Consider the following 20697-nt stretch of genomic DNA (forward strand, 5'->3'; position numbering starts at 1 on the left):
CACATTTTACATCATGATATCTGTTCTTCTAATTCTTTTTATTTGTTTTTTAGTTTGTTGAAAAAAAAAATCTACGGAAAAGAAGCGATTAGGATCAAGGGTGTATATTGAACTCGAGAACCTAAAGCGACCCAAGGTTGGGTTAGATGAAATTTCAAGTTGGGTTCGGTTGGTTTTTTAGGACCTGATCTGATTTGGATTGGGTACGAGTTCTGTGTGCAAAGGACCGAGTCAACCTGACCCAACTCGAGAACCGATTAGGATCAAGGGTGTACATTGAACTCGAGAACCTGAAGCGACCCAAGGTTAGGTTAGATGAAATTTCAAGTTGGGTTAGGTTGGTTTTTTAGGACCTAATCTGGTTTGGATTGGGTACGAGTTCTGTGTGTAAAGGACCGAGTCAACCCGACCCAACTCGAGAACTGATTAGGATCAAGGGTGTATATTGAACTCGAGAACCTGAAGCGACCCAGGGTTGGGTTAGATGAAATTTCAAGTTGGGTTCGGTTGGTTTTTTAGGACTCGATCTGGTTTGGATTCAGTACGAGTTCTGTGTGTAAAGGACCGAGTCAACCCGACCCAACTCGAGAACCGATTAGGATCAAGGGTGTACATTGAACTAGAGAACCTGAAGTGACCCAAGGTTGGGTTAGATGAAATTTCAAGTTGGGTTCGGTTGATTTTTTAGGACCCGATCTGGTTTGGATTGAGTACGAGTTCAGTGTGCAAAGGACCGAGTCAACCCGCCCCAACTCGCGTGTTCTTCTTTGGTTCTTCCTCGGCCAGTGACCCACTACTCAGCATAGTAGGCAGTGTAAAGTGTCCAACTTGATTACGTACTCATGCTCTTCCATCCTCCTCTGACGTGACGTCACAACTGATGATAGAGAGCTCACACTAGTCCTGAGTACACAGTACTTGATACGAATTCCAACAACTGATTATTTGCATGTACCCGAATGAGCAATTACAAGAAGCAATGCAAAGAGATTTAAGTATCAAATCAAGAAAAAGTATAGAGTGACATTGGAAAGTGATAGGAAGACTTTACGTCTTTGGTATGTCTTTGTAGTTGAACTACTATGTAAGACTATTTATGTCATTTCTTATTTTCTTCTATTTGTATTTAATAGCTTTTATTTATAGTCGGTAGCGGGTAGTGAGCTATATTAGGTTTAGATTAACTTTTTGACCTATTTGAAAGCATGTAATATTAAGTTTGAAATCACAGTGGAATACAAAAACGGTGTGTTTGAAACCCTTTGTGAGTTATGTTTCTTTCCAATCTTGCTTTATGTTTAATGTTAAAACCGATTCATTGGATTAGTCTTGATCAAGCTAATTCTGTAGTGAGTCATCTTGGAATCTAAGAGTGATCATCATAGATTCCAAATTAGTTATTCAATTCGTTAAGTTAGCTTCCTTTGTGAAAGTTTGTAAGGATACTGAAAAGACCTCTAGCTGCTTTGCAAAAATACAGCATTGTTGACGCTAATCAGTATTTGTACTCTTCCGGCTCCTTGTACGACGTACTTCTTCGTTCTTCTTCCTTCCTTCGCACATCATCGCATTGCACATTGAGTACACAATCGTAAAACACAATTGCCTCGCCTCACGACTCGGTAGTCGATTTTGCATCTTCTTCGTTCTTCCTTCCTTTGACTTCCACAATGCTCCTCCTTGCAGGCTTGCAACGCCTAGGCATAGTCGCACTCCTTACAGGTTCACAGAAGCACAATCGCACTCGATGACTCACTGACTCGGCCGGTACCTCGTATCTTCATTTTTTGAGCAAGAAGTAGTGTGACAGATAAGAGATTCAAAACTACTTTCGATATCGATATTTCAATTTTCATCCGGCTCGAAAAACGATATTTCAATCTCAACTTGTCATTGATCGAGATTTCAATCTCAGAAATATATAATAATATATGTATATGGGTGTATATATATAGCAAGTAAGGACAAGTTCAATCATTTTTCTCTCTCCCTCACTCCAAGGCTCTTCGATTATCAACATGTGTAACAATCCAAACCTACCGCTAGCAGAAATTGTCTGCTTTAGCCTGTTACGTATCATCGTTAGTCTCACGATTTTAAAACGTGTCTACTAATTAAAGAGAGATTTCCACGCCCTTATAAGAGATGCTTCGTTCCCCTCTCCAACCGATGTGAGATTTCACAATCCACTATTAGTGGAGGCCTGCATTCTCGCTAGCACGCCGCCCAGTGTCTAGCTCTAATACCATTTGTAACAACTCAAGTCCACTGCTAATAAATATTGTCTGGTTTAGCCCGTTACATATCGCTGTCAGCCTAATGATTTTAAAATATGTTTACAGCGAGAGATTTCCACACCCTTATGTTTCGTTCCCTCTCCAACTAATGTGGGATCTCACAATCCACTGCCACTAGAGGCCAACATTCTCGCTGGCACACCATCCCGTGTCTGGCTCTAATAACATTTGTAACAATCCAACCGCTAGCATATATTGTCTGCTTTAGCCTATTACGTATTGTCGTTAGTCTCACAATTTAAAACGTGTCTACTAATTAAAGAGAGATTTCCACACCGAGATGTTCCATTCCCCTCTCCAACCAATGTGGGATCTCAGAATCCACTGTCACTAGAGGCCTACGTTCTCGCTAGCACACCGCTCAGTGTCTAACTCTAATACCATTTGTAATAACCCAAGCCCACCGCTAACAAATATTGTCCGTTTTAGCTCATTACATATCGCTGTCAGCCTCATGATTTTAAAACATGTCTTCTAGCAATAGATTTTCACACCCTTATAAAAAGAGATGTTTCGTTTCCTCTCCTACCGATGTGGGATCCCACAATCTACCGCCATTAGGGGCTAACATTCTAGCTAGCATTTGTAACAACCCAAGCCTACCGCCAACAGATATTGTCCGCTTTAGCCCGTTACATCTACTATCGATGCAGGATCTTACAGCCACTCATCTCATTTCAATTGTTAAAAAAAAAAATCAACTACTGAACCCATCCAAATTTTCTATTTTTAAAAGTCGGAACCCAATCCAAACCAAAAAGATCTAACTCAACCCAACGTTTATGATTCGATTTAAGTAGTCCGAGTGGATCGAGCTCAAGAACGGATATAATTATTAATAATAAAAAAAAAAAAAAAAAAAAAAAAAAAAAAAAAAAAAAAAAAAAAAAAAGAGAAGTTAATATCCCAAGTCTTTTGGCTTTGGGCATCTCTCGTGGGACCCGGCACCCTTTCCTCACCCCGTTGGCACTCTCTTCACCATATCCCATAACGCCCTCACCATTATTAATACCTTCTTCTCCTCACCTCCTTCATTATTTCCCCAATCCAAACACAAAAACACACCCAAATTATGATCAATTTGTACAGAAAAAGCCTCTACTCTTTCATGTCCTTCGCCGACACCTTCTCTCCCAAATCCGCCCCCTCCGCCGCCGTCGCCGACGCCGACGCCGCCGCCGAACACCCCCTTCTCGGCTTGGGTTTGATTTCCGACAACAATCTCACCCAATTCAAATCCCCCAATATCCTCGAATCCTCCTCTGTTTTGAAGCCTCTCTGTTCCTCGCCGGCGACCCCACGACAGGATCCCGGCGGAGTTGGTTTCCTCGACGCCGTTGGCGGTGGCGTTGATGGGTTGATGTCGTGTACCGAGAGCCTTGGATTTGAAAGCTCCGATGAACGATTGGTTAATGATGAGATGATGGGTGTGGAAAATGGGGGAGATAGTGGTGGTGGGTGTACGGTTCGGGTGCGGCGGAGGAGGGTGGTGGTGAGGAGGTTTCCGCCGCCGTTGACGTCGTTGAATCAACATGGTCATCCGAATTTTTATCTCCGGTCGGTTAGGAAGGATGGGAGGTTGGAGCTGACTGAGGTGAAGATCGAACGGACGGAGATTCTTCGCGCGTGTCGCGAAGATGGACGGTTGAGATTGCATCTTATTAAGGATGAGGACGAGGAAGAGGAGGATAGGATTGAAGAGGAAGAGGTAGAAGAAGATGGGTTTGTGAAAGAAGGGCAGGTGGAATTCCGGCGGTGTGTTGAGGTGGTGAACCACCAGCGCCGCCGTGAGCACCACCGTGGCCACCACCACCGGAATTTGGATGTGTGGAGGCAGCACTGCGTGACAACGAGTTAAGATTTTTATTTATTTTTTATTTTTTATTTTATTAAAATTCAGTCGGTAGAATTTAATGAAGCGGTGGGTGTGCATAAAATTGAGATAATTATTATTATTATTATTATTATTATTATTATTATTTGAATTTATGGGGAGTGTCAATTTATTTATTTATTTAAAAAAAAAGCAATTTTTGAAATGGAATATTCTGGAATGCAATTTCCAAGGAAAAAAATTCACTTGCATTTAAGTTATTTTATGTTATTTATTATTATTATTATTATTTATTTAAAAAATAAAACTTTAATATATATATATATATATATATATATATATATATATATATATTCTTAGTTTTATAATAATAACCTATCATGAATGAAGAGTAGAAAGAAGTGTTTTTGGGAAGGCTTTGTACCACTGATCGAGGTGATAAACGAGAAACGATCGAGAGATTTCTCGTGAAGTTTTAGAGCGATCAGACACTAAACAATACACTTGATTTGAGACGAGTGGCTTCGTCTAGAAGAAAGAAGAGTGGTAGAGAGATGTGGAAGCTAGCCTCTCGTAACGTATGAGGAGAATGTGTGGAGAGATATAAGACCTAGAGATATAAGACCTAGAACTTTAGAACGTCGGTTAGTAGTTAACTAGGTGATATATTAATTAACTACTAACCAAAAATTAGGGTAAAATCATTTAGAATTCGAACGTTACAATACAATACGTCGACAGCAGGGTTCGAACCTACGCAAGTGAAACCCAACAGATTTCAAGTCTATCTCCTTAACCACTCGGACATATCGACAACGATATTTGGTTAATTTTAGATAAAAGTTACTCGAGTTGAAAATTAACGACTCAATTCTGCTTTGAGAAAGTAAATGAGATAGTTTCTAATAAAAGTAAATTAAAACGTGGACAGCAGGATTCGAACCTGCGCGGGTGAAACCCAACAGATTTAGAATCTGTCTCTTTAACCACTCGGACATATCGACAATGATATTTGGTCAATTTCAGATAAAAGTTACTCGAGTTAAAAATAACGACTCAATTGTGCTTTGAGATAGTTTCTAATAAAAGTAAATTAAAACATCGACAGCAGGGTTCGAACCTGCACGGGTGAAACCCAACAGATTTCAAATCTGTCTCCTTAACAATTCGGACATATCGACAATAATATTTGGTCAATAAAAGTTATCGAGTTAAAAACAACGACTCAATTGTGCTTTGAGATAGTTTCTAATAAAAGTAAATAAAAACGTCGACAACAGGGTTCGAACCTGCACGGGTGAAACCCAACAGATTTCAAGTTTGTCTCCTTAACCACTCGGACATATCGACAATGATATTTGGTCAATTTTAGCTAAAAGTTACTCGAGTTAAAAACAACGACTCAATTGTGCCAACAGATTTTGAGTCTGTCTCCTTAACCACTAGGACATATCGACAATGATATTTGGTCAATTTTAGATAAAAGTTACTCGAGTTAAAAACGACGACTCAATTGTGCTTTGAGATAGTTTCTAATAAAAGTAAATTAAAACGTCGACAGCAGGGTTCAAACCTGCGCGGGTAAAAACGACGACTCAATTGTGCTTTGAGATAGTTTCTAATAAAAGTAAATTAAAACGTCGACAGCAGGGTTCAAACCTGCGCGGGTGAAACCCAACAGATTTCAAGTCTGTCTCCTTAATCACTCGGACATATCGACAATGATATTTGGTCAATTTTAGATAAAAGTTACTCGAGTTAAAAACAACGACTTAATTGTGCTTTGAGATAGTTTCTAATAAAAGTAAATTAAAAGCAGGGTTCGAACCTGCACAGGTGAAACCCAACAGATTTCAAGTCTGTCTCCTTAACCACTCGGACATATCGACAATGATATTTGGTCAATTTTAGATAAAAGTTACTCGAGTTAAAAACAACGACTCAATTGTGCTTTGAGATAGTTTCTAATAAAAGTAAATTAAAACATCGATAGCAGGGTTCGAACCTGCGCGGGTGAAATCCAACAGATTTCGAGTATGTCTCCTTAACCACTCGGACATATCGACAATGATATTTGGTTAATTTTAGATAAAAGTTACTCGAGTTGAAAATTAACGTCTCAATTCTCCTTTGATAGTTTCTAATAAAAAAGAATTAAAATGTCGACAATAGGGTTCGAACCTGCACGGGTGAAACCCAACAAATTTCAAGTCTGTCTCCTTAACCACTCGGACACATCGACAATGATATTTGGTCAATTTTAGATAAAAGTTACTCGAGTTAAAAACAACGACTCAATTGTGCTTTGAGATAGTTTCTAATAAAAGTAAATAAAAACGTCGACAGCAGGGTTCGAACCTGCGCGGGTGAAACCCAACAGATTTCAAGTCTGTCTCCTTAACCACTCGGACATATCGACATTGATATTTGGTCAATTTTAGATAAAAGTTACTCGAGTTAAAAACAACGACTCAATTGTGCTTTGAGATAGTTTCTAATAAAAGTAAATTAAAACGTCGACAGCAGGGTTTGAACCTGCGCGGGTGAAACCCAACAGATTTCGAGTCTGTCTCCTTAACCACTCGGACATATCGACAATGATATTTGGTTAATTTAGATAAAAGTTACTCGAGTTGAAAATTAACGTCTCAATTCTCCTTTGATAGTTTCTAATAAAAAAGAATTAAAATGTCGACAATAGGGTTCGAACCTGCACGGGTGAAACCCAACAAATTTCAAGTCTGTCTCCTTAACCCCTCGGACACATCGACAATGATATTTGGTCAATTTTAGATAAAAGTTACTCGAGTTAAAAACAACGACTCAATTGTGCTTTGAGATAGTTTCTAATAAAAGTAAATAAAAACGTCGACAGCAGGGTTCGAACCTGCGCGGGTGAAACCCAACAGATTTCAAGTTTGTCTCCTTAACCACTCAGACATATCGACAATGATATTTGGTCAATTTTAGATAAAAGTTACTCGAGTTAAAAACAACGACTCAATTGTGATTTGAGATAGTTTCTAATCAAAGTAAATTAAAACGTCGACAGTAGGGTTTGAACCTGCGCGGGTGAAACCCAACAGATTTCGAGTCTGTCTCCTTAACCACTCGGACATATCGACAATGATATTTGGTTAATTTTAGATAAAAGTTACTCGAGTTGAAAATTAACGTCTCAATTCTCCTTTGATAGTTTCTAATAAAAAAGAATTAAAATGTCGACAATAGGGTTCGAACCTGCACGGGTGAAACCCAACAGATTTCAAGTCTGTCTCCTTAACCACTCGGACATATCGACAATGATATTTGGTCAATTTTAGATAAAAGTTACTCGAGTTAAAAACAACGACTCAATTGTGTTTTGAGATAGTTTCTAATAAAAGTAAATTAAAACGTCGACAGCAGGGTTCAAACCTGCGCGGGGTGAAACCCAACAGATTTCGAGTCTGTCTCCTTAACCACTCGGACATATCGACAATGATATTTGGTCAATTTTAGATAAAAGTTACTCGAGTTAAAAACAACGACTCAATTGTGCTTTGAGATAGTTTCTAATAAAAGTAAATTAAAACGTCGACAGCAGGGTTCGAACCTGCGCGGGTGAAACCCAACAAATTTCAAGTCTGTCTCCTTAACCACTCGAACACATCGACAATGATATTTGGTCAATTTTAGATAAAAGTTACTCGAGTTAAAAACAACGACTCAATTGTGCTTTGAGATAGTTTCTAATAAAAGTAAATAAAAACGTCGACAGCAGGGTTCGAACCTGCGCAGGTGAAACCCAACAGATTTCAAGTCTGTCTCCTTCACCACTCGGACATATCGACATTGATATTTAGTCAATTTTAGATAAAAGTTACTCGAGTTAAAAACAACGACTCAATTGTGCTTTGAGATAGTTTCTAATAAAAGTAAATTAAAACGTCGACAGCAGGGTTTGAACCTGCGCGGGTGAAACCCAACAGATTTCAAGTCTGTCTCCTTAACCACTCGGACATATCGACAATGATATTTGGTCAATTTTAGATAAAAGTTACTCGAGTTAAAAACAACGACTCAATTGTGCTTTGAGATAGTTTCTAATAAAAGTAAATTAAAACGTCGACAGCAGGGTTTGAACCTGCGCGGGTGAAACCCAACAGATTTCAAGTCTGTCTCCTTAACCACTCGGACATATCGACAATGATATTTGGTCAATTTTAGATAAAAGTTACTCGAGTTAAAAACAACGACTCAATTGTTCTTTGAGATAGTTTCTAATAAAAGTAGATTAAAACATCGATAGCAGGGTTCGAACCTGCACGGGTGAAACCCAACAGATTTCAAGTCTGTCTCCTTAACCACTCGGACATATCGACAATGATATTTGGTCAATTTTAGATAAAAGTTACTCGAGTTAAAAACAACGACTCAATTGTGCTTTGAGATAGTTTCTAATAAAAGTAAATAAAAACGTCGACAGCAGGGTTCGAACCTGCGCGGGTGAAACCCAACAGATTTCAAGTCTGTCTCCTTAACCACTCGGACATATCGACAATGATATTTGGTCAATTTTAGATAAAAGTTACTCGAGTTAAAAACAACGACTCAATTGTGCTTTGAGATAGTTTCTAATAAAAGTAAATTAAAACGTCGACAGCAGGGTTCGAACCTGCGCGGGTGAAACCCAACAGATTTCAAGTCTGTCTCCTTAACCACTCGGACATATCGACAATGATATTTGGTCAATTTTAGATAAAAGTTACTCGAGTTAAAAACAACGACTCAATTGTGCTTTGAGATAGTTTCTAATAAAAGTAAATTAAAACGTCGACAGCAGGGTTTGAACCTGCGCGGGTGAAACCCAACAGATTTCGAGTCTGTCTCCTTAACCACTCGGACATATCGACAATGATATTTGGTTAATTTTAGATAAAAGTTACTCGAGTTGAAAATTAACGTCTCAATTCTCCTTTCATAGTTTCTAATAAAAGTAAATAAAAACGTCGACAGCAGGGTTCGAACCTGCGCGGGTGAAACCCAACAGATTTCAAGTCTGTCTCCTTAACCACTCGGACATATCGACAATGATATTAGGTAATTTTAGATAAAAGTTACTCGAGTTAAAAACAACGACTTAATTGTGCTTTGAGATAGTTTCTAATAAAAGTAAATTAAAAGCAGGGTTCGAACCTGCACAGGTGAAACCCAACAGATTTCAAGTCTGTCTCCTTAACCACTCGGACATATCGACAATGATATTTGGTCAATTTTAGATAAAAGTTACTCGAGTTAAAAACAACGACTCAATTGTGCTTTGAGATAGTTTCTAATAAAAGTAAATTAAAACATCGATAGCAGGGTTCGAACCTGCACGGGTGAAATCCAACAGATTTTGAGTCTGTCTCCTTAACCACTAGGACATATCGACAATGATATTTGGTAAATTTTAGATAAAAGTTACTCGAGTTAAAAACAACGACTCAATTGTGCTTTGAGATAGTTTCTAATAAAAGTAAATTAAAACGTCGACAGCAGGGTTCAAACCTGCGCGGGTAAAAACGACGACTCAATTGTGCTTTGAGATAGTTTCTAATAAAAGTAAATTAAAACGTCGACAGCAGGGTTCAAACCTGCGCGGGTGAAACCCAACAGATTTCAAGTCTGTCTCCTTAACCACTCGGACATATCGACAATGATATTTGGTCAATTTTAGATAAAAGTTACTCGAGTTAAAAACAACGACTTAATTGTGCTTTGAGATAGTTTCTAATAAAAGTAAATTAAAAGCAGGGTTCGAACCTGCACAGGTGAAACCCAACAGATTTCAAGTCTGTCTCCTTAACCACTCGGACATATCGACAATGATATTTGGTCAATTTTAGATAAAAGTTACTCGAGTTAAAAACAACGACTCAATTGTGCTTTGAGATAGTTTCTAATAAAAGTAAATTAAAACATCGATAGCAGGGTTCGAACCTGCGCGGGTGAAATCCAACAGATTTCGAGTATGTCTCCTTAACCACTCGGACATATCGACAATGATATTTGGTTAATTTTAGATAAAAGTTACTCGAGTTGAAAATTAACGTCTCAATTCTCCTTTGATAGTTTCTAATAAAAAAGAATTAAAATGTCGACAATAGGGTTTGAACCTGCACGGGTGAAACCCAACAAATTTCAAGTCTGTCTCCTTAACCACTCGGACACATCGACAGTGATATTTGGTCAATTTTAGATAAAAGTTACTCGAGTTAAAAACAACGACTCAATTGTGCTTTGAGATAGTTTCTAATAAAAGTAAATAAAAACGTCGACAGCAGGGTTCGAACCTACGCGGGTGAAACCCAACAGATTTCAAGTCTGTCTCCTTAACCCCTCGGACATATCAACAATGATATTTGGTCAATTTTAGATAAAAGTTACTCGAGTTAAAAACAACGACTCAATTGTGCTTTGAGATAGTTTCTAATAAAAGTAAATAAAAACGTCGACAGCACGGTTCAAAACTGCGCGGGTGAAACCCAACAGATTTCAAGTCTGTCTCCTTAACAACTCGGACATATCGACAATGATATTTGGTTAATTTTATATAAAAGTTACTCGAGTTGAAAATTAACGTCTCAAATCTCCTTTGATAGTTTCTAATAAAAAAGAATTAAAATGTCGACAATAGGGTTCAAACCTGCACGGGTGAAACCCAACAGATTTCAAGTCTGTCTCCTTAACCAATCGGACATATCGACAATGATATTTGGTCAATTTTAGATAAAAGTTACTCGAGTTAAAAACAACGACTTAATTGTTCTTTGAGATAGTTTCTAATAAAAGTAAATAAAAACGTCGACAGCAGGGTTCGAACCTGCGCGGGTGAAACCCAGCAGATTTCAAGTCTGTCTCCTTAACCACTCGAACATATCGACAATGATATTTGGTCAATTTTAGATAAAAGTTACTCGAGTTAAAAACAACGACTCAATTGTGCTTTGAGATAGTTTCTAATAAAAGTAAATTAAAACGTCGACAGCAGGGTTTGAACCTGCGCGGGTGAAACCCAACAGATTTCGAGTCTGTATCCTTAACCACTCGGACATATCGACAATGATATTTGGTTAATTTTAGATAAAAGTTACTCGAGTTGAAAATTAACGTCTCAATTCTCCTTTGATAGTTTCTAATAAAAAAGAATTAAAATGTCGACAATAGGGTTCGAACCTGCACGTGTGAAACCCAACAGATTTCAAGTCTGTCTCCTTAACCACTCGGACATATCGACAATGATATTTGGTCAATTTTAGATAAAAGTTACTCGAGTTAAAAACAACGACTCAATTGTGCTTTGAGATAGTTTCTAATAAAAGTAAATTAAAACGTCGACAGCAGGGTTCGAACCTGCGCGGGTGAAACCCAACAAATTTCAAGTCTGTCTCCTTAACCACTCGGACACATCGACAATGATATTTGGTCAATTTTAGATAAAAGTTACTCGAGTTAAAAACAACGACTCAATTGTGCTTTGAGATAGTTTCTAATAAAAGTAAATAAAAACGTCGACAGCAGGGTTCCAACATGCGCGGGTGAAACCCAACAGATTTCGAGTCTGTCTCCTTAACTACTCGGACATATCGACAATGATATTTGGTCAATTTTAGATAAAAGTTACTCGAGTTAAAAACAACGACTCAATTGTGCTTTGAGATAGTTTCTAATAAAAGTAAATTAAAACATCGACAGCAGGGTTCGAACCTGCGCGGGTGAAACCCAACAGATTTCAAGTCTGTCTCCTTGACCACTCAGACATATCGACAATGATATTTGGTCAATTTTAGATAAAAGTTACTCGAGTTAAAAACAACGACTCAATTGTGCTTTGAGATAGTTTCTAATAAAAGTAAATAAAAACGTCGACAGCAGGGTTCGAACCTGCGCGGGTGAAACCCAACAGATTTAAAGTCTTTCTCCTTAACAACTCGGACATATCGACAATGATATTTGGTCAATTTTAGATAAAAGTTACTCGAGTTAAAAACAACGACTCAATTGTGCTTTGAGATAGTTTCTAATAAAAGTAAATCAAAACGTCGACAGCAGGGTTCGAACCTGCGCGGGTGAAACCCAACAGATTTCAAGTCTGTCTCCTTAACCACTCGGACATATCGACAATGATATTTTGTCAATTTTAGCTAAAAGTTACTCGAGTTAAAAACAACGACTCAATTGTGCTTTGAGATAGTTTCTAATAAAAGTAAATTAAAACGTCGACAGCAGGGTTCTAACGTGCGCGGGTGAAACCCAACAGATTTCAAGTCTGTCTCCTTAACCACTCGGACATATCGACAATGATATTTGGTCAATTTTAGATAAAAGTTACTCGAGTTAAAAACAACGACTCAATTGTGCTTTGAGATAGTTTCTAATAAAAGTAGATTAAAACATCGATAGCAGGGTTCGAACCTGCACGGGTGAAACCCAACAGATTTCAAGTCTGTCTCCTTAACCACTCGGACACATCGACAGTGATATTTGGTCAATTTTAGATAAAAGTTACTCGAGTTAAAAACAACGACTCAATTATGCTTTGAGATAGTTTCTAATAAAAGTAAATAAAAACGTCGACAGCAGGGTTCGAACCTACGCGGGTGAAACCTAACAGATTTCAAGTCTGTCTCCTTAACCCCTCGGACATATCGACAATGATATTTGGTCAATTTTAGATAAAAGTTACTCGAGTTAAAAACAACGACTCAATTGTGCTTTGAGATAGTTTCTAATAAAAGTAAATAAAAACGTCGACAGCAGGGTTCGAACCTGCGCGGGTGAAACACAACAGATTTCAAGTCTGTCTCCTTAACCACTCGGACATATCGACAACGATATTTGGTTAATTTTAGATAAAAGTTACTCGAGTTGAAAATTAACGTCTCAATTCTCCTTTGATAGTTTCTAATAAAAAAGAATTAAAATGTCGACAATAGGGTTCGAACCTGCACGGGTGAAACCCAACAAATTTCAAGTCTGTCTCCTTAACCCCTCGGACACATCGACAATGATATTTGGTCAATTTTAGATAAAAGTTACTCGAGTTAAAAACAACGACTCAATTGTGCTTTGAGATAGTTTCTAATAAAAGTAAATAAAAACGTCGACAGCAGGGTTCGAACCTGCGCGGGTGAAACCCAACAGATTTCAAGTCTGTCTCCTTAACCACTCGGACATATCGACAATGATATTTGGTCAATTTTAGATAAAAGTTACTCGAGTTAAAAACAACGACTCAATTGTGATTTGAGATAGTTTCTAATAAAAGTAAATTAAAAGGTCGACAGCAGGGTTTGAACCTGCGCGGGTGAAACCCAACAGATTTCGAGTCTATCTCCTTAACCACTCGGACATATCGACAATGATATTTGGTTAATTTTAGATAAAAGTTACTCGAGTTGAAAATTAACGTCTCAATTCTCCTTTGATAGTTTCTAATAAAAAAGAATTAAAATGTCGACAATAGGGTTCGAACCTGCACGGGTGAAACCCAACAGATTTCAAGTATGTCTCCTTAACCACTCGGACATATCGACAATGATATTTGGTCAATTTTAGATAAAAGTTACTCGAGTTAAAAACAACGACTCAATTGTGTTTTGAGATAGTTTCTAATAAAAGTAAATTAAAACGTCGACAGCAGGGTTCAAACCTGCGCGGGGTGAAACCCAACAGATTTCGAGTCTGTCTCCTTAACCACTCGGACATATCGACAATGATATTTGGTCAATTTTAGATAAAAGTTACTCTAGTTAAAAACAACGACTCAATTGTGCTTTGAGATAGTTTCTAATAAAAGTAAATTAAAACGTCGACAGCAGGGTTCGAACCTGCGCGGGTGAAACCCAACAAATTTCAAGTCTGTCTCCTTAACCACTCGGACACATCGACAATGATATTTGGTCAATTTTAGATAAAAGTTACTCGAGTTAAAAACAACGACTCAATTGTGCTTTGAGATAGTTTCTAATAAAAGTAAATAAAAATGTCGACAGCAGGGTTCGAACCTGCGCGGGTGAAACCCAACAGATTTCAAGTCTGTCTCCTTCACCACTCGGACATATCGACAATGATATTTGGTCAATTTTAGATAAAAGTTACTCGAGTTAAAAACAACGACTCAATTGTGCTTTGAGATAGTTTCTAATAAAAGTAAATTAAAACGTCGACAGCAGGGTTTGAACCTGCGCGGGTGAAACCCAACAGATTTCGAGTCTGTCTCCTTAACCACTCGGACATATCGACAATGATATTTGGTTAATTTTAGATAAAAGTTACTCGAGTTGAAAATTAACGTCTCAATTCTCCTTTGATAGTTTCTAATAAAAAAGAATTAAAATGTCGACAATAGGGTTCGAACCTGCACGGGTGAAACCCAACAGATTTCAAGTATGTCTCCTTAACCACTCGGACATATCGACAATGATATTTGGTCAATTTTAGATAAAAGTTACTCGAGTTAAAAACAACGACTCAATTGTGCTTTGAGATAGTTTCTAATAAAAGTAAATTAAAACGTCGACAGCAGGGTTCAAACCTGCGCGGGGTGAAACCCAACAGATTTCGAGTCTGTCTCCTTAACCACTCGGACATATCGACAATGATATTTGGTCAATTTTAGATAAAAGTTACTCTAGTTAAAAACAACGACTCAATTGTGCTTTGAGATAGTTTCTAATAAAAGTAAATTAAAACGTCGACAGCAGGGTTCGAACCTGCGCGGGTGAAACCCAACAAATTTCAAGTCTGTCTCCTTAACCACTCGGACACATCGACAATGATATTTGGTCAATTTTAGATAAAAGTTACTCGAGTTAAAAACAACGACTCAATTGTGCTTTGAGATAGTTTCTAATAAAAGTAAATAAAAATGTCGACAGCAGGGTTCGAACCTGCGCGGGTGAAACCCAACAGATTTCAAGTCTGTCTCCTTAACCACTCGGACATATCGACAATGATATTTGGTCAATTTTAGATAAAAGTTACTCGAGTTAAAAACAACGACTCAATTGTGCTTTGAGATAGTTTCTAATAAAAGTAAATTAAAACGTCGACAGCAGGGTTCAAACCTGCGCGGGGTGAAACCCAACAGATTTCGAGTCTGTCTCCTTAACCACTCGGACATATCGACATTGATATTTGGTCAATTTTAGATAAAAGTTACTCTAGTTAAAAACAACGACTCAATTGTGCTTTGAGATAGTTTCTAATAAAAGTAAATTAAAACGTCGACAGCAGGGTTCGAACCTGCGCGGGTGAAACCCAACAAATTTCAAGTCTGTCTCCTTAACCACTCGGACACATCGACAATGATATTTGGTCAATTTTAGATAAAAGTTACTCGAGTTAAAAACAACGACTCAATTGTGCTTTGAGATAGTTTCTAATAAAAGTAAATAAAAACGTCGACAACAGGGTTCGAACCTGCGCAGGTGAAACCCAACAGATTTAGAATCTGTCTCTTTAACCACTCGGACATATCGACAATGATATTTGGTCAATTTCAGATAAAAGTTACTCGAGTTAAAAATAACGACTCAATTGTGCTTTGAGATAGTTTCTAATAAAAGTAAATTAAAACATCGACAGCAGGGTTCGAACCTGCACGGGTGAAACCCAACAGATTTCAAATCTGTCTCCTTAACAATTCGGACATATCGACAATAATATTTGGTCAATAAAAGTTACTCGAGTTAAAAACAACGACTCAATTGTGCTTTGAGATAGTTTCTAATAAAAGTAAATAAAAACGTCGACAACAGGGTTCGAACCTGCACGGGTGAAACCCAACAGATTTCAAGTTTGTCTCCTTAACCACTCGGACATATCGACAATGATATTTGGTCAATTTTAGCTAAAAGTTACTCGAGTTAAAAACAACGACTCAATTGTGCCAACATATTTTGAGTCTGTCTCCTTAACCACTAGGACATATCGACAATGATATTTGGTCAATTTTAGATAAAAGTTACTCGAGTTAAAAACAACGACTCAATTGTGCTTTGAGATAGTTTCTAATAAAAGTAAATTAAACGTCGACAGCAGGGTTCAAACCTGCGCGGGTAAAAACGACGACTCAATTGTGCTTTGAGATAGTTTCTAATAAAAGTAAATTAAAACGTCGACAGCAGGGTTCAAACCTGCGCGGGTGAAACCCAACAGATTTCAAGTCTGTCTCCTTAACCACTCGGACATATCGACAATGATATTTGGTCAATTTTAGATAAAAGTTACTCGAGTTAAAAACAACGACTTAATTGTGCTTTGAGATAGTTTCTAATAAAAGTAAATTAAAAGCAGGGTTCGAACCTGCACAGGTGAAACCCAACAGATTTCAAGTCTGTCTCCTTAACCACTCGGACATATCGACAATGATATTTGGTCAATTTTAGATAAAAGTTACTCGAGTTAAAAACAACGACTCAATTGTGCTTTGAGATAGTTTCTAATAAAAGTAAATTAAAACGTCGACAGCAGGGTTCAAACCTGCGCGGGGTGAAACCCAACAGATTTCGAGTCTGTCTCCTTAACTACTCGGACATATCGACAATGATATTTGGTCAATTTTAGATAAAAGTTACTCGAGTTAAAAACAACGACTCAATTGTGCTTTGAGATAGTTTCTAATAAAAGTAAATTAAAACGTCGACAGCAGGGTTCGAACCTGCGCGGGTGAAACCCAACAGATTTCAAGTCTGTCTCCTTGACCACTCAAACATATCGACAATGATATTTGGTCAATTTTAGATAAAAGTTACTCGAGTTAAAAACAACGACTCAATTGTGCTTTGAGATAGTTTCTAATAAAAGTAAATAAAAACGTCGACAGCAAGGTTCGAACCTGCGCGGGTGAAACCCAACAGATTTAAAGTCTTTCTCCTTAACAACTCGGACATATCGACAATGATATTTGGTCAATTTTAGATAAAAGTTACTCGAGTTAAAAACAACGACTCAATTGTGCTTTGAGATAGTTTCTAATAAAAGTAAATCAAAACGTCGACAGCAGGGTTCGAACCTGCGCGAGTGAAACCAAACAGATTTCAAGTCTGTCTCCTTAACCACTCGGACATATCGACAATGATATTTTGTCAATTTTAGCTAAAAGTTACTCGAGTTAAAAACAACGACTCAATTGTGCTTTGAGATAGTTTCTAATAAAAGTAAATTAAAACGTCGACAGCAGGGTTTGAACCTGCGCGGGTGAAACCCAACAGATTTCGAGTCTGTCTCCTTAACCACTCGGACATATCGACAATGATATTTGGTTAATTTTAGATAAAAGTTACTCGAGTTGAAAATTAACGTCTCAATTCTCCTTTGATAGTTTCTAATAAAAAAGAATTAAAATGTCGACAATAGGGTTCGAACCTGCACGGGTGAAACCCAACAGATTTCAAGTCTGTCTCCTTAACCACTCGGACATATCGACAATGATATTTGGTCAATTTTAGATAAAAGTTACTCGAGTTAAAAACAACGACTCAATTGTGCTTTGAGATAGTTTCTAATAAAAGTAGATTAAAACGTCGACAGCAGGGTTCAAACCTGCGCGGGGTGAAACCCAACAGATTTCGAGTCTGTCTCCTTAACCACTCAGACATATTGACAATGATATTTGGTCAATTTTAGATAAAAGTTACTCGAGTTAAAAACAACGACTCAATTGTGCTTTGAGATAGTTTCTAATAAAAGTAAATTAAAACGTCGACAGCAGGGTTCGAACCTGCGCGGGTGAAACCCAACAGATTTCAAGTCTGTCTCCTTGACCACTCAGACATATCGACAATGATATTTGGTCAATTTTAGATAAAAGTTACTCGAGTTAAAAACAACGACTCAATTGTGCTTTGAGATAGTTTCTAATAAAAGTAAATAAAAACGTCGACAGCAGGGTTCGAACCTGCGCGGGTGAAACCCAACAGATTTAAAGTCTTTCTCCTTAACAACTCGGACATATCGACAATGATATTTGGTCAATTTTAGATAAAAGTTACTCGAGTTAAAAACAACGACTCAATTGTGCTTGGAGATAGTTTCTAATAAAAGTAAATAAAAACGTCGACAGCAGGGTTTGAACCTGCGCGGGTGAAACCCAACAGATTTCAAGTCTGTCTCCTTAACCACTCAGACATATCGACAATGATATTTGGTCAATTTTAGATAAAAGTTACTCGAGTTAAAAACAACGACTCAATTGTGCTTTGAGATAGTTTCTAATAAAAGTAAATCAAAACGTCGACTGCAGGGTTTGAACCTGCGCGGGTGAAACCCAACAGATTTCGAGTCTGTCTCCTTAACCACTCGAACATATCGACAATGATATTTGGTCAATTTTAGATAAAAGTTACTCGAGTTAAAAACAACGACTCAATTGTGCTTTGAGATAGTTTCTAATAAAAATAAATTAAAACGTCGACAGCAGGGTTCAAACCTGCGCGGGTGAAACCCAACAGATTTCGAATCTGTCTCCTTAACCACTCGGACATATCGACAATGATATTTGGTCAATTTTAGATAAAAGTTACTTGAGTTAAAAACAACGACTCAATTGTGCTCTGAGATAGTTTCTAATAAAAGTAAATTAAAACGTCGACAGCAGGGTTCAAAACTGCGCGGGTGAAACCCAACAGATTTCAAGTCTGTCTCCTTAACCACTTGGACATATCGACAATGATATTTGGTCAATTTTAGATAAAAGCTACTCGAGTTAAAAACAACGACTTAATTGTGCTTTGAGATAGTTTCTAATAAAAGTAAATTAAAAGCTGGGTTCAAACCTGCACAGGTGAAACCCAACAGATTTCAAGTCTGTCTCCTTAACCACTCGGACATATCGACAATGATATTTTGTCAATTTTAGCTAAAAGTTACTCGAGTTAAAAACAACGACTCAATTGTGCTTTGAGATAGTTTCTAATAAAAGTAAATTAAAACGTCGACAGCAGGGTTCGAACCTGCGCGGGTGAAACCCAACAGATTTCAAGTCTATCTCCTTAACCACTCGGACATATCGACAATGATATTTGGTCAATTTTAGATAAAAGTTACTCGAGTTAAAAACAACGACTCAATTGTGCTTTGAGATAGTTTCTAATAAAAGTAAATTAAAAGCAGGGTTCGAACCTGCACAGGTAAAACCCAACAGATTTTGAGTCTGTCTCCTTAACCACTCGGACATATCGACAATGATATTTGGTCAATTTTAGATAAAAGTTACTCGAGTTAAAAACAACGACTCAATTGTGCTTTGAGATAGTTTCTAATAAAAGTAAATTAAAACGTCGACAGTAGGGTTCGAACCTGCGCGGGTGAAACCCAATAGATTTCGAGTCTGTCTCCTTAACCACTCAGACATATCGACAATGATATTTGATCAATTTTAGATAAAAGTTACTCGAGTTAAAAACAACGACTCAATTGTGCTTTGAGATAGTTTCTAATAAAAGTAAATAAAAACGTCGACAGTAGGGTTCGAACCTGCGCGGGTGAAACCAACAAATTTCGAGTCTGTCTCCTTAACCACTCAGACATATCGACAATGATATTTGGTCAATTTTAGATAAAAGTTACTCGAGTTGAAAATTAACGTCTCAATTCTCCAGATAAAAGTTACTCGAGTTAAAAACAACGAATTAATTGTGCTTTGAGATAGTTTCTAATAAAAGTAAATTAAAACGTCGATAGCAGGATTTGAACCTGCGCAGGTGAAACCCAAACAGATTTCAAGTCTGTTTCCTTAACCACTCGGACATATCAACAATGATATTTTGTCAATTTTAGATAAAAGTTACTCAAGTTAAAAATAACGACTCAATTGTGTTAAAACGTCGACAATAGGGTTCGAACCTGCGCGGGTGAAACGCAACAGATTTTGAATCTGTCTCTTTAACCACTCGGACATATCGACAATGATATTTTGTCAATTTTAGATAAAAGTTACTCGAGTTAAAAAGAACGACTCAATTGTGCTTTGAGATAGTTTCTAATAAAAATAAATTAAAACATCGACAGCAGGGTTCAAACCTGCACGGGTGAAATCCAATAGATTTCAAGTCTGTCTCCTTAACCATTCGGACATATCAACAATGATATTTGATCAATTTTAGATAAAAGTTACTCGAGTTAAAAACAACGACTCAATTGTGCTTTGAGATAGTTTCTAATAGAAGTAAATTAAAACGTCGACAACAGGGTTCAAACTTGCGCGGGTGAAACCCAACAGATTTCAAGTCTGTCTCCTTAACCACTCGGACATATCAACAATGATATTTGATTAATTTTAGATAAAAGTTACTCGAGTTGAAAAATTAATAAATTAAAACGGGACAGTAGGGTTCGAACTTACGCAGGTGAAGACCGATTTCAAGTCTGTCTCATTAACCATTCAAACATATCGACAATAATATTCGGTCAATTTTAATAAAAGTTACTCGTGTTGTAAAATTTCGACTCAATTCTAGTTCAACAGCAGGGTTCAAACCTGCACTGGTGAAACCTAACATATTTCAAGTTTGTCTTCTAACCACTCAGACATATCAA

At 37.5% G+C, this 20697-nt stretch overlaps 1 protein-coding gene and 73 non-coding genes across 74 annotated transcripts; 1 reads left to right on the forward strand and 73 right to left on the reverse strand.

Annotated features, from left to right (window-relative positions):
* Window positions 1-3271: 3271 nt before the first annotated feature.
* LOC111785403 (uncharacterized) lies at window positions 3272-4276 on the forward strand. Its single transcript, XM_023665811.2, has one exon. It carries the CDS (start codon window positions 3370-3372, stop codon window positions 4153-4155), a length of 786 nt encoding a protein of 261 aa, XP_023521579.1. The 5' UTR covers window positions 3272-3369; the 3' UTR covers window positions 4156-4276.
* A 587-nt stretch (window positions 4277-4863) lies between these two features.
* On the reverse strand, window positions 4864-4945 carry TRNAS-UGA (transfer RNA serine (anticodon UGA)). Its single transcript has one exon. It is a non-coding gene; the product is annotated as a tRNA-Ser (tRNA).
* A 285-nt stretch (window positions 4946-5230) lies between these two features.
* On the reverse strand, window positions 5231-5312 carry TRNAS-UGA (transfer RNA serine (anticodon UGA)). Its single transcript has one exon. It is a non-coding gene; the product is annotated as a tRNA-Ser (tRNA).
* An 87-nt stretch (window positions 5313-5399) lies between these two features.
* TRNAS-UGA (transfer RNA serine (anticodon UGA)) lies at window positions 5400-5481 on the reverse strand. The gene has a single exon. It is a non-coding gene; the product is annotated as a tRNA-Ser (tRNA).
* A 288-nt stretch (window positions 5482-5769) lies between these two features.
* TRNAS-UGA (transfer RNA serine (anticodon UGA)) lies at window positions 5770-5851 on the reverse strand. The gene has a single exon. It is a non-coding gene; the product is annotated as a tRNA-Ser (tRNA).
* Window positions 5852-5938: 87 nt separating this feature from the next.
* Window positions 5939-6020, reverse strand: TRNAS-UGA (transfer RNA serine (anticodon UGA)). Its single transcript has one exon. It is a non-coding gene; the product is annotated as a tRNA-Ser (tRNA).
* A 95-nt stretch (window positions 6021-6115) lies between these two features.
* TRNAS-CGA (transfer RNA serine (anticodon CGA)) lies at window positions 6116-6197 on the reverse strand. Its single transcript has one exon. It is a non-coding gene; the product is annotated as a tRNA-Ser (tRNA).
* A 94-nt stretch (window positions 6198-6291) lies between these two features.
* TRNAS-UGA (transfer RNA serine (anticodon UGA)) lies at window positions 6292-6373 on the reverse strand. The gene has a single exon. It is a non-coding gene; the product is annotated as a tRNA-Ser (tRNA).
* A 95-nt stretch (window positions 6374-6468) lies between these two features.
* TRNAS-UGA (transfer RNA serine (anticodon UGA)) lies at window positions 6469-6550 on the reverse strand. Its single transcript has one exon. It is a non-coding gene; the product is annotated as a tRNA-Ser (tRNA).
* A 95-nt stretch (window positions 6551-6645) lies between these two features.
* On the reverse strand, window positions 6646-6727 carry TRNAS-CGA (transfer RNA serine (anticodon CGA)). The gene has a single exon. It is a non-coding gene; the product is annotated as a tRNA-Ser (tRNA).
* A 270-nt stretch (window positions 6728-6997) lies between these two features.
* Window positions 6998-7079, reverse strand: TRNAS-UGA (transfer RNA serine (anticodon UGA)). The gene has a single exon. It is a non-coding gene; the product is annotated as a tRNA-Ser (tRNA).
* A 95-nt stretch (window positions 7080-7174) lies between these two features.
* On the reverse strand, window positions 7175-7256 carry TRNAS-CGA (transfer RNA serine (anticodon CGA)). Its single transcript has one exon. It is a non-coding gene; the product is annotated as a tRNA-Ser (tRNA).
* Window positions 7257-7350: 94 nt separating this feature from the next.
* On the reverse strand, window positions 7351-7432 carry TRNAS-UGA (transfer RNA serine (anticodon UGA)). Its single transcript has one exon. It is a non-coding gene; the product is annotated as a tRNA-Ser (tRNA).
* A 95-nt stretch (window positions 7433-7527) lies between these two features.
* On the reverse strand, window positions 7528-7610 carry TRNAS-CGA (transfer RNA serine (anticodon CGA)). The gene has a single exon. It is a non-coding gene; the product is annotated as a tRNA-Ser (tRNA).
* Window positions 7611-7705: 95 nt separating this feature from the next.
* On the reverse strand, window positions 7706-7787 carry TRNAS-UGA (transfer RNA serine (anticodon UGA)). Its single transcript has one exon. It is a non-coding gene; the product is annotated as a tRNA-Ser (tRNA).
* A 95-nt stretch (window positions 7788-7882) lies between these two features.
* On the reverse strand, window positions 7883-7964 carry TRNAS-UGA (transfer RNA serine (anticodon UGA)). The gene has a single exon. It is a non-coding gene; the product is annotated as a tRNA-Ser (tRNA).
* Window positions 7965-8059: 95 nt separating this feature from the next.
* On the reverse strand, window positions 8060-8141 carry TRNAS-UGA (transfer RNA serine (anticodon UGA)). The gene has a single exon. It is a non-coding gene; the product is annotated as a tRNA-Ser (tRNA).
* A 95-nt stretch (window positions 8142-8236) lies between these two features.
* TRNAS-UGA (transfer RNA serine (anticodon UGA)) lies at window positions 8237-8318 on the reverse strand. The gene has a single exon. It is a non-coding gene; the product is annotated as a tRNA-Ser (tRNA).
* A 95-nt stretch (window positions 8319-8413) lies between these two features.
* TRNAS-UGA (transfer RNA serine (anticodon UGA)) lies at window positions 8414-8495 on the reverse strand. Its single transcript has one exon. It is a non-coding gene; the product is annotated as a tRNA-Ser (tRNA).
* A 95-nt stretch (window positions 8496-8590) lies between these two features.
* TRNAS-UGA (transfer RNA serine (anticodon UGA)) lies at window positions 8591-8672 on the reverse strand. Its single transcript has one exon. It is a non-coding gene; the product is annotated as a tRNA-Ser (tRNA).
* A 95-nt stretch (window positions 8673-8767) lies between these two features.
* Window positions 8768-8849, reverse strand: TRNAS-UGA (transfer RNA serine (anticodon UGA)). Its single transcript has one exon. It is a non-coding gene; the product is annotated as a tRNA-Ser (tRNA).
* A 95-nt stretch (window positions 8850-8944) lies between these two features.
* Window positions 8945-9026, reverse strand: TRNAS-CGA (transfer RNA serine (anticodon CGA)). Its single transcript has one exon. It is a non-coding gene; the product is annotated as a tRNA-Ser (tRNA).
* Window positions 9027-9120: 94 nt separating this feature from the next.
* Window positions 9121-9202, reverse strand: TRNAS-UGA (transfer RNA serine (anticodon UGA)). The gene has a single exon. It is a non-coding gene; the product is annotated as a tRNA-Ser (tRNA).
* An 86-nt stretch (window positions 9203-9288) lies between these two features.
* Window positions 9289-9370, reverse strand: TRNAS-UGA (transfer RNA serine (anticodon UGA)). The gene has a single exon. It is a non-coding gene; the product is annotated as a tRNA-Ser (tRNA).
* A 95-nt stretch (window positions 9371-9465) lies between these two features.
* Window positions 9466-9547, reverse strand: TRNAL-CAA (transfer RNA leucine (anticodon CAA)). Its single transcript has one exon. It is a non-coding gene; the product is annotated as a tRNA-Leu (tRNA).
* A 181-nt stretch (window positions 9548-9728) lies between these two features.
* TRNAS-UGA (transfer RNA serine (anticodon UGA)) lies at window positions 9729-9810 on the reverse strand. Its single transcript has one exon. It is a non-coding gene; the product is annotated as a tRNA-Ser (tRNA).
* An 87-nt stretch (window positions 9811-9897) lies between these two features.
* Window positions 9898-9979, reverse strand: TRNAS-UGA (transfer RNA serine (anticodon UGA)). The gene has a single exon. It is a non-coding gene; the product is annotated as a tRNA-Ser (tRNA).
* A 95-nt stretch (window positions 9980-10074) lies between these two features.
* TRNAS-CGA (transfer RNA serine (anticodon CGA)) lies at window positions 10075-10156 on the reverse strand. The gene has a single exon. It is a non-coding gene; the product is annotated as a tRNA-Ser (tRNA).
* Window positions 10157-10250: 94 nt separating this feature from the next.
* Window positions 10251-10332, reverse strand: TRNAS-UGA (transfer RNA serine (anticodon UGA)). Its single transcript has one exon. It is a non-coding gene; the product is annotated as a tRNA-Ser (tRNA).
* Window positions 10333-10427: 95 nt separating this feature from the next.
* Window positions 10428-10509, reverse strand: TRNAS-CGA (transfer RNA serine (anticodon CGA)). Its single transcript has one exon. It is a non-coding gene; the product is annotated as a tRNA-Ser (tRNA).
* A 448-nt stretch (window positions 10510-10957) lies between these two features.
* TRNAS-UGA (transfer RNA serine (anticodon UGA)) lies at window positions 10958-11039 on the reverse strand. Its single transcript has one exon. It is a non-coding gene; the product is annotated as a tRNA-Ser (tRNA).
* Window positions 11040-11134: 95 nt separating this feature from the next.
* On the reverse strand, window positions 11135-11216 carry TRNAS-UGA (transfer RNA serine (anticodon UGA)). Its single transcript has one exon. It is a non-coding gene; the product is annotated as a tRNA-Ser (tRNA).
* Window positions 11217-11310: 94 nt separating this feature from the next.
* TRNAS-UGA (transfer RNA serine (anticodon UGA)) lies at window positions 11311-11392 on the reverse strand. Its single transcript has one exon. It is a non-coding gene; the product is annotated as a tRNA-Ser (tRNA).
* A 95-nt stretch (window positions 11393-11487) lies between these two features.
* On the reverse strand, window positions 11488-11569 carry TRNAS-CGA (transfer RNA serine (anticodon CGA)). The gene has a single exon. It is a non-coding gene; the product is annotated as a tRNA-Ser (tRNA).
* Window positions 11570-11841: 272 nt separating this feature from the next.
* Window positions 11842-11923, reverse strand: TRNAS-UGA (transfer RNA serine (anticodon UGA)). The gene has a single exon. It is a non-coding gene; the product is annotated as a tRNA-Ser (tRNA).
* A 272-nt stretch (window positions 11924-12195) lies between these two features.
* TRNAS-UGA (transfer RNA serine (anticodon UGA)) lies at window positions 12196-12277 on the reverse strand. Its single transcript has one exon. It is a non-coding gene; the product is annotated as a tRNA-Ser (tRNA).
* Window positions 12278-12372: 95 nt separating this feature from the next.
* Window positions 12373-12454, reverse strand: TRNAS-UGA (transfer RNA serine (anticodon UGA)). The gene has a single exon. It is a non-coding gene; the product is annotated as a tRNA-Ser (tRNA).
* A 95-nt stretch (window positions 12455-12549) lies between these two features.
* Window positions 12550-12631, reverse strand: TRNAS-UGA (transfer RNA serine (anticodon UGA)). Its single transcript has one exon. It is a non-coding gene; the product is annotated as a tRNA-Ser (tRNA).
* Window positions 12632-12726: 95 nt separating this feature from the next.
* Window positions 12727-12808, reverse strand: TRNAS-UGA (transfer RNA serine (anticodon UGA)). The gene has a single exon. It is a non-coding gene; the product is annotated as a tRNA-Ser (tRNA).
* A 95-nt stretch (window positions 12809-12903) lies between these two features.
* On the reverse strand, window positions 12904-12985 carry TRNAS-UGA (transfer RNA serine (anticodon UGA)). The gene has a single exon. It is a non-coding gene; the product is annotated as a tRNA-Ser (tRNA).
* Window positions 12986-13256: 271 nt separating this feature from the next.
* Window positions 13257-13338, reverse strand: TRNAS-UGA (transfer RNA serine (anticodon UGA)). The gene has a single exon. It is a non-coding gene; the product is annotated as a tRNA-Ser (tRNA).
* Window positions 13339-13433: 95 nt separating this feature from the next.
* Window positions 13434-13515, reverse strand: TRNAS-CGA (transfer RNA serine (anticodon CGA)). The gene has a single exon. It is a non-coding gene; the product is annotated as a tRNA-Ser (tRNA).
* A 94-nt stretch (window positions 13516-13609) lies between these two features.
* TRNAS-UGA (transfer RNA serine (anticodon UGA)) lies at window positions 13610-13691 on the reverse strand. Its single transcript has one exon. It is a non-coding gene; the product is annotated as a tRNA-Ser (tRNA).
* A 95-nt stretch (window positions 13692-13786) lies between these two features.
* On the reverse strand, window positions 13787-13869 carry TRNAS-CGA (transfer RNA serine (anticodon CGA)). The gene has a single exon. It is a non-coding gene; the product is annotated as a tRNA-Ser (tRNA).
* A 95-nt stretch (window positions 13870-13964) lies between these two features.
* Window positions 13965-14046, reverse strand: TRNAS-UGA (transfer RNA serine (anticodon UGA)). Its single transcript has one exon. It is a non-coding gene; the product is annotated as a tRNA-Ser (tRNA).
* A 95-nt stretch (window positions 14047-14141) lies between these two features.
* Window positions 14142-14223, reverse strand: TRNAS-UGA (transfer RNA serine (anticodon UGA)). The gene has a single exon. It is a non-coding gene; the product is annotated as a tRNA-Ser (tRNA).
* A 95-nt stretch (window positions 14224-14318) lies between these two features.
* Window positions 14319-14400, reverse strand: TRNAS-CGA (transfer RNA serine (anticodon CGA)). Its single transcript has one exon. It is a non-coding gene; the product is annotated as a tRNA-Ser (tRNA).
* A 94-nt stretch (window positions 14401-14494) lies between these two features.
* On the reverse strand, window positions 14495-14576 carry TRNAS-UGA (transfer RNA serine (anticodon UGA)). The gene has a single exon. It is a non-coding gene; the product is annotated as a tRNA-Ser (tRNA).
* A 95-nt stretch (window positions 14577-14671) lies between these two features.
* Window positions 14672-14754, reverse strand: TRNAS-CGA (transfer RNA serine (anticodon CGA)). Its single transcript has one exon. It is a non-coding gene; the product is annotated as a tRNA-Ser (tRNA).
* A 95-nt stretch (window positions 14755-14849) lies between these two features.
* Window positions 14850-14931, reverse strand: TRNAS-UGA (transfer RNA serine (anticodon UGA)). The gene has a single exon. It is a non-coding gene; the product is annotated as a tRNA-Ser (tRNA).
* Window positions 14932-15026: 95 nt separating this feature from the next.
* On the reverse strand, window positions 15027-15108 carry TRNAS-UGA (transfer RNA serine (anticodon UGA)). The gene has a single exon. It is a non-coding gene; the product is annotated as a tRNA-Ser (tRNA).
* A 95-nt stretch (window positions 15109-15203) lies between these two features.
* On the reverse strand, window positions 15204-15286 carry TRNAS-CGA (transfer RNA serine (anticodon CGA)). The gene has a single exon. It is a non-coding gene; the product is annotated as a tRNA-Ser (tRNA).
* A 95-nt stretch (window positions 15287-15381) lies between these two features.
* Window positions 15382-15463, reverse strand: TRNAS-UGA (transfer RNA serine (anticodon UGA)). The gene has a single exon. It is a non-coding gene; the product is annotated as a tRNA-Ser (tRNA).
* Window positions 15464-15735: 272 nt separating this feature from the next.
* Window positions 15736-15817, reverse strand: TRNAS-UGA (transfer RNA serine (anticodon UGA)). Its single transcript has one exon. It is a non-coding gene; the product is annotated as a tRNA-Ser (tRNA).
* Window positions 15818-15905: 88 nt separating this feature from the next.
* TRNAS-UGA (transfer RNA serine (anticodon UGA)) lies at window positions 15906-15987 on the reverse strand. The gene has a single exon. It is a non-coding gene; the product is annotated as a tRNA-Ser (tRNA).
* Window positions 15988-16274: 287 nt separating this feature from the next.
* Window positions 16275-16356, reverse strand: TRNAS-UGA (transfer RNA serine (anticodon UGA)). Its single transcript has one exon. It is a non-coding gene; the product is annotated as a tRNA-Ser (tRNA).
* An 87-nt stretch (window positions 16357-16443) lies between these two features.
* TRNAS-UGA (transfer RNA serine (anticodon UGA)) lies at window positions 16444-16525 on the reverse strand. The gene has a single exon. It is a non-coding gene; the product is annotated as a tRNA-Ser (tRNA).
* Window positions 16526-16620: 95 nt separating this feature from the next.
* Window positions 16621-16703, reverse strand: TRNAS-CGA (transfer RNA serine (anticodon CGA)). The gene has a single exon. It is a non-coding gene; the product is annotated as a tRNA-Ser (tRNA).
* Window positions 16704-16798: 95 nt separating this feature from the next.
* On the reverse strand, window positions 16799-16880 carry TRNAS-UGA (transfer RNA serine (anticodon UGA)). The gene has a single exon. It is a non-coding gene; the product is annotated as a tRNA-Ser (tRNA).
* Window positions 16881-17152: 272 nt separating this feature from the next.
* Window positions 17153-17234, reverse strand: TRNAS-UGA (transfer RNA serine (anticodon UGA)). The gene has a single exon. It is a non-coding gene; the product is annotated as a tRNA-Ser (tRNA).
* A 95-nt stretch (window positions 17235-17329) lies between these two features.
* On the reverse strand, window positions 17330-17411 carry TRNAS-CGA (transfer RNA serine (anticodon CGA)). Its single transcript has one exon. It is a non-coding gene; the product is annotated as a tRNA-Ser (tRNA).
* A 94-nt stretch (window positions 17412-17505) lies between these two features.
* On the reverse strand, window positions 17506-17587 carry TRNAS-UGA (transfer RNA serine (anticodon UGA)). Its single transcript has one exon. It is a non-coding gene; the product is annotated as a tRNA-Ser (tRNA).
* A 95-nt stretch (window positions 17588-17682) lies between these two features.
* On the reverse strand, window positions 17683-17765 carry TRNAS-CGA (transfer RNA serine (anticodon CGA)). Its single transcript has one exon. It is a non-coding gene; the product is annotated as a tRNA-Ser (tRNA).
* A 95-nt stretch (window positions 17766-17860) lies between these two features.
* TRNAS-UGA (transfer RNA serine (anticodon UGA)) lies at window positions 17861-17942 on the reverse strand. Its single transcript has one exon. It is a non-coding gene; the product is annotated as a tRNA-Ser (tRNA).
* Window positions 17943-18214: 272 nt separating this feature from the next.
* On the reverse strand, window positions 18215-18296 carry TRNAS-UGA (transfer RNA serine (anticodon UGA)). The gene has a single exon. It is a non-coding gene; the product is annotated as a tRNA-Ser (tRNA).
* A 95-nt stretch (window positions 18297-18391) lies between these two features.
* Window positions 18392-18473, reverse strand: TRNAS-UGA (transfer RNA serine (anticodon UGA)). Its single transcript has one exon. It is a non-coding gene; the product is annotated as a tRNA-Ser (tRNA).
* Window positions 18474-18568: 95 nt separating this feature from the next.
* Window positions 18569-18650, reverse strand: TRNAS-UGA (transfer RNA serine (anticodon UGA)). Its single transcript has one exon. It is a non-coding gene; the product is annotated as a tRNA-Ser (tRNA).
* A 95-nt stretch (window positions 18651-18745) lies between these two features.
* TRNAS-UGA (transfer RNA serine (anticodon UGA)) lies at window positions 18746-18827 on the reverse strand. Its single transcript has one exon. It is a non-coding gene; the product is annotated as a tRNA-Ser (tRNA).
* Window positions 18828-19091: 264 nt separating this feature from the next.
* On the reverse strand, window positions 19092-19173 carry TRNAS-UGA (transfer RNA serine (anticodon UGA)). The gene has a single exon. It is a non-coding gene; the product is annotated as a tRNA-Ser (tRNA).
* Window positions 19174-19260: 87 nt separating this feature from the next.
* Window positions 19261-19342, reverse strand: TRNAS-UGA (transfer RNA serine (anticodon UGA)). The gene has a single exon. It is a non-coding gene; the product is annotated as a tRNA-Leu (tRNA).
* Window positions 19343-19437: 95 nt separating this feature from the next.
* Window positions 19438-19519, reverse strand: TRNAS-UGA (transfer RNA serine (anticodon UGA)). Its single transcript has one exon. It is a non-coding gene; the product is annotated as a tRNA-Ser (tRNA).
* A 95-nt stretch (window positions 19520-19614) lies between these two features.
* Window positions 19615-19695, reverse strand: TRNAS-UGA (transfer RNA serine (anticodon UGA)). The gene has a single exon. It is a non-coding gene; the product is annotated as a tRNA-Ser (tRNA).
* Window positions 19696-19833: 138 nt separating this feature from the next.
* TRNAS-UGA (transfer RNA serine (anticodon UGA)) lies at window positions 19834-19916 on the reverse strand. The gene has a single exon. It is a non-coding gene; the product is annotated as a tRNA-Ser (tRNA).
* A 421-nt stretch (window positions 19917-20337) lies between these two features.
* TRNAS-UGA (transfer RNA serine (anticodon UGA)) lies at window positions 20338-20419 on the reverse strand. Its single transcript has one exon. It is a non-coding gene; the product is annotated as a tRNA-Ser (tRNA).
* Between the last annotated feature and the right edge of the window lie 278 nt (window positions 20420-20697).

Source organism: Cucurbita pepo, chromosome 7 (assembly GCF_057944985.1).
Source record: "Cucurbita pepo subsp. pepo isolate OVF chromosome 7, ASM5794498v1, whole genome shotgun sequence".
NCBI lineage: Eukaryota > Viridiplantae > Streptophyta > Magnoliopsida > Cucurbitales > Cucurbitaceae > Cucurbita > Cucurbita pepo.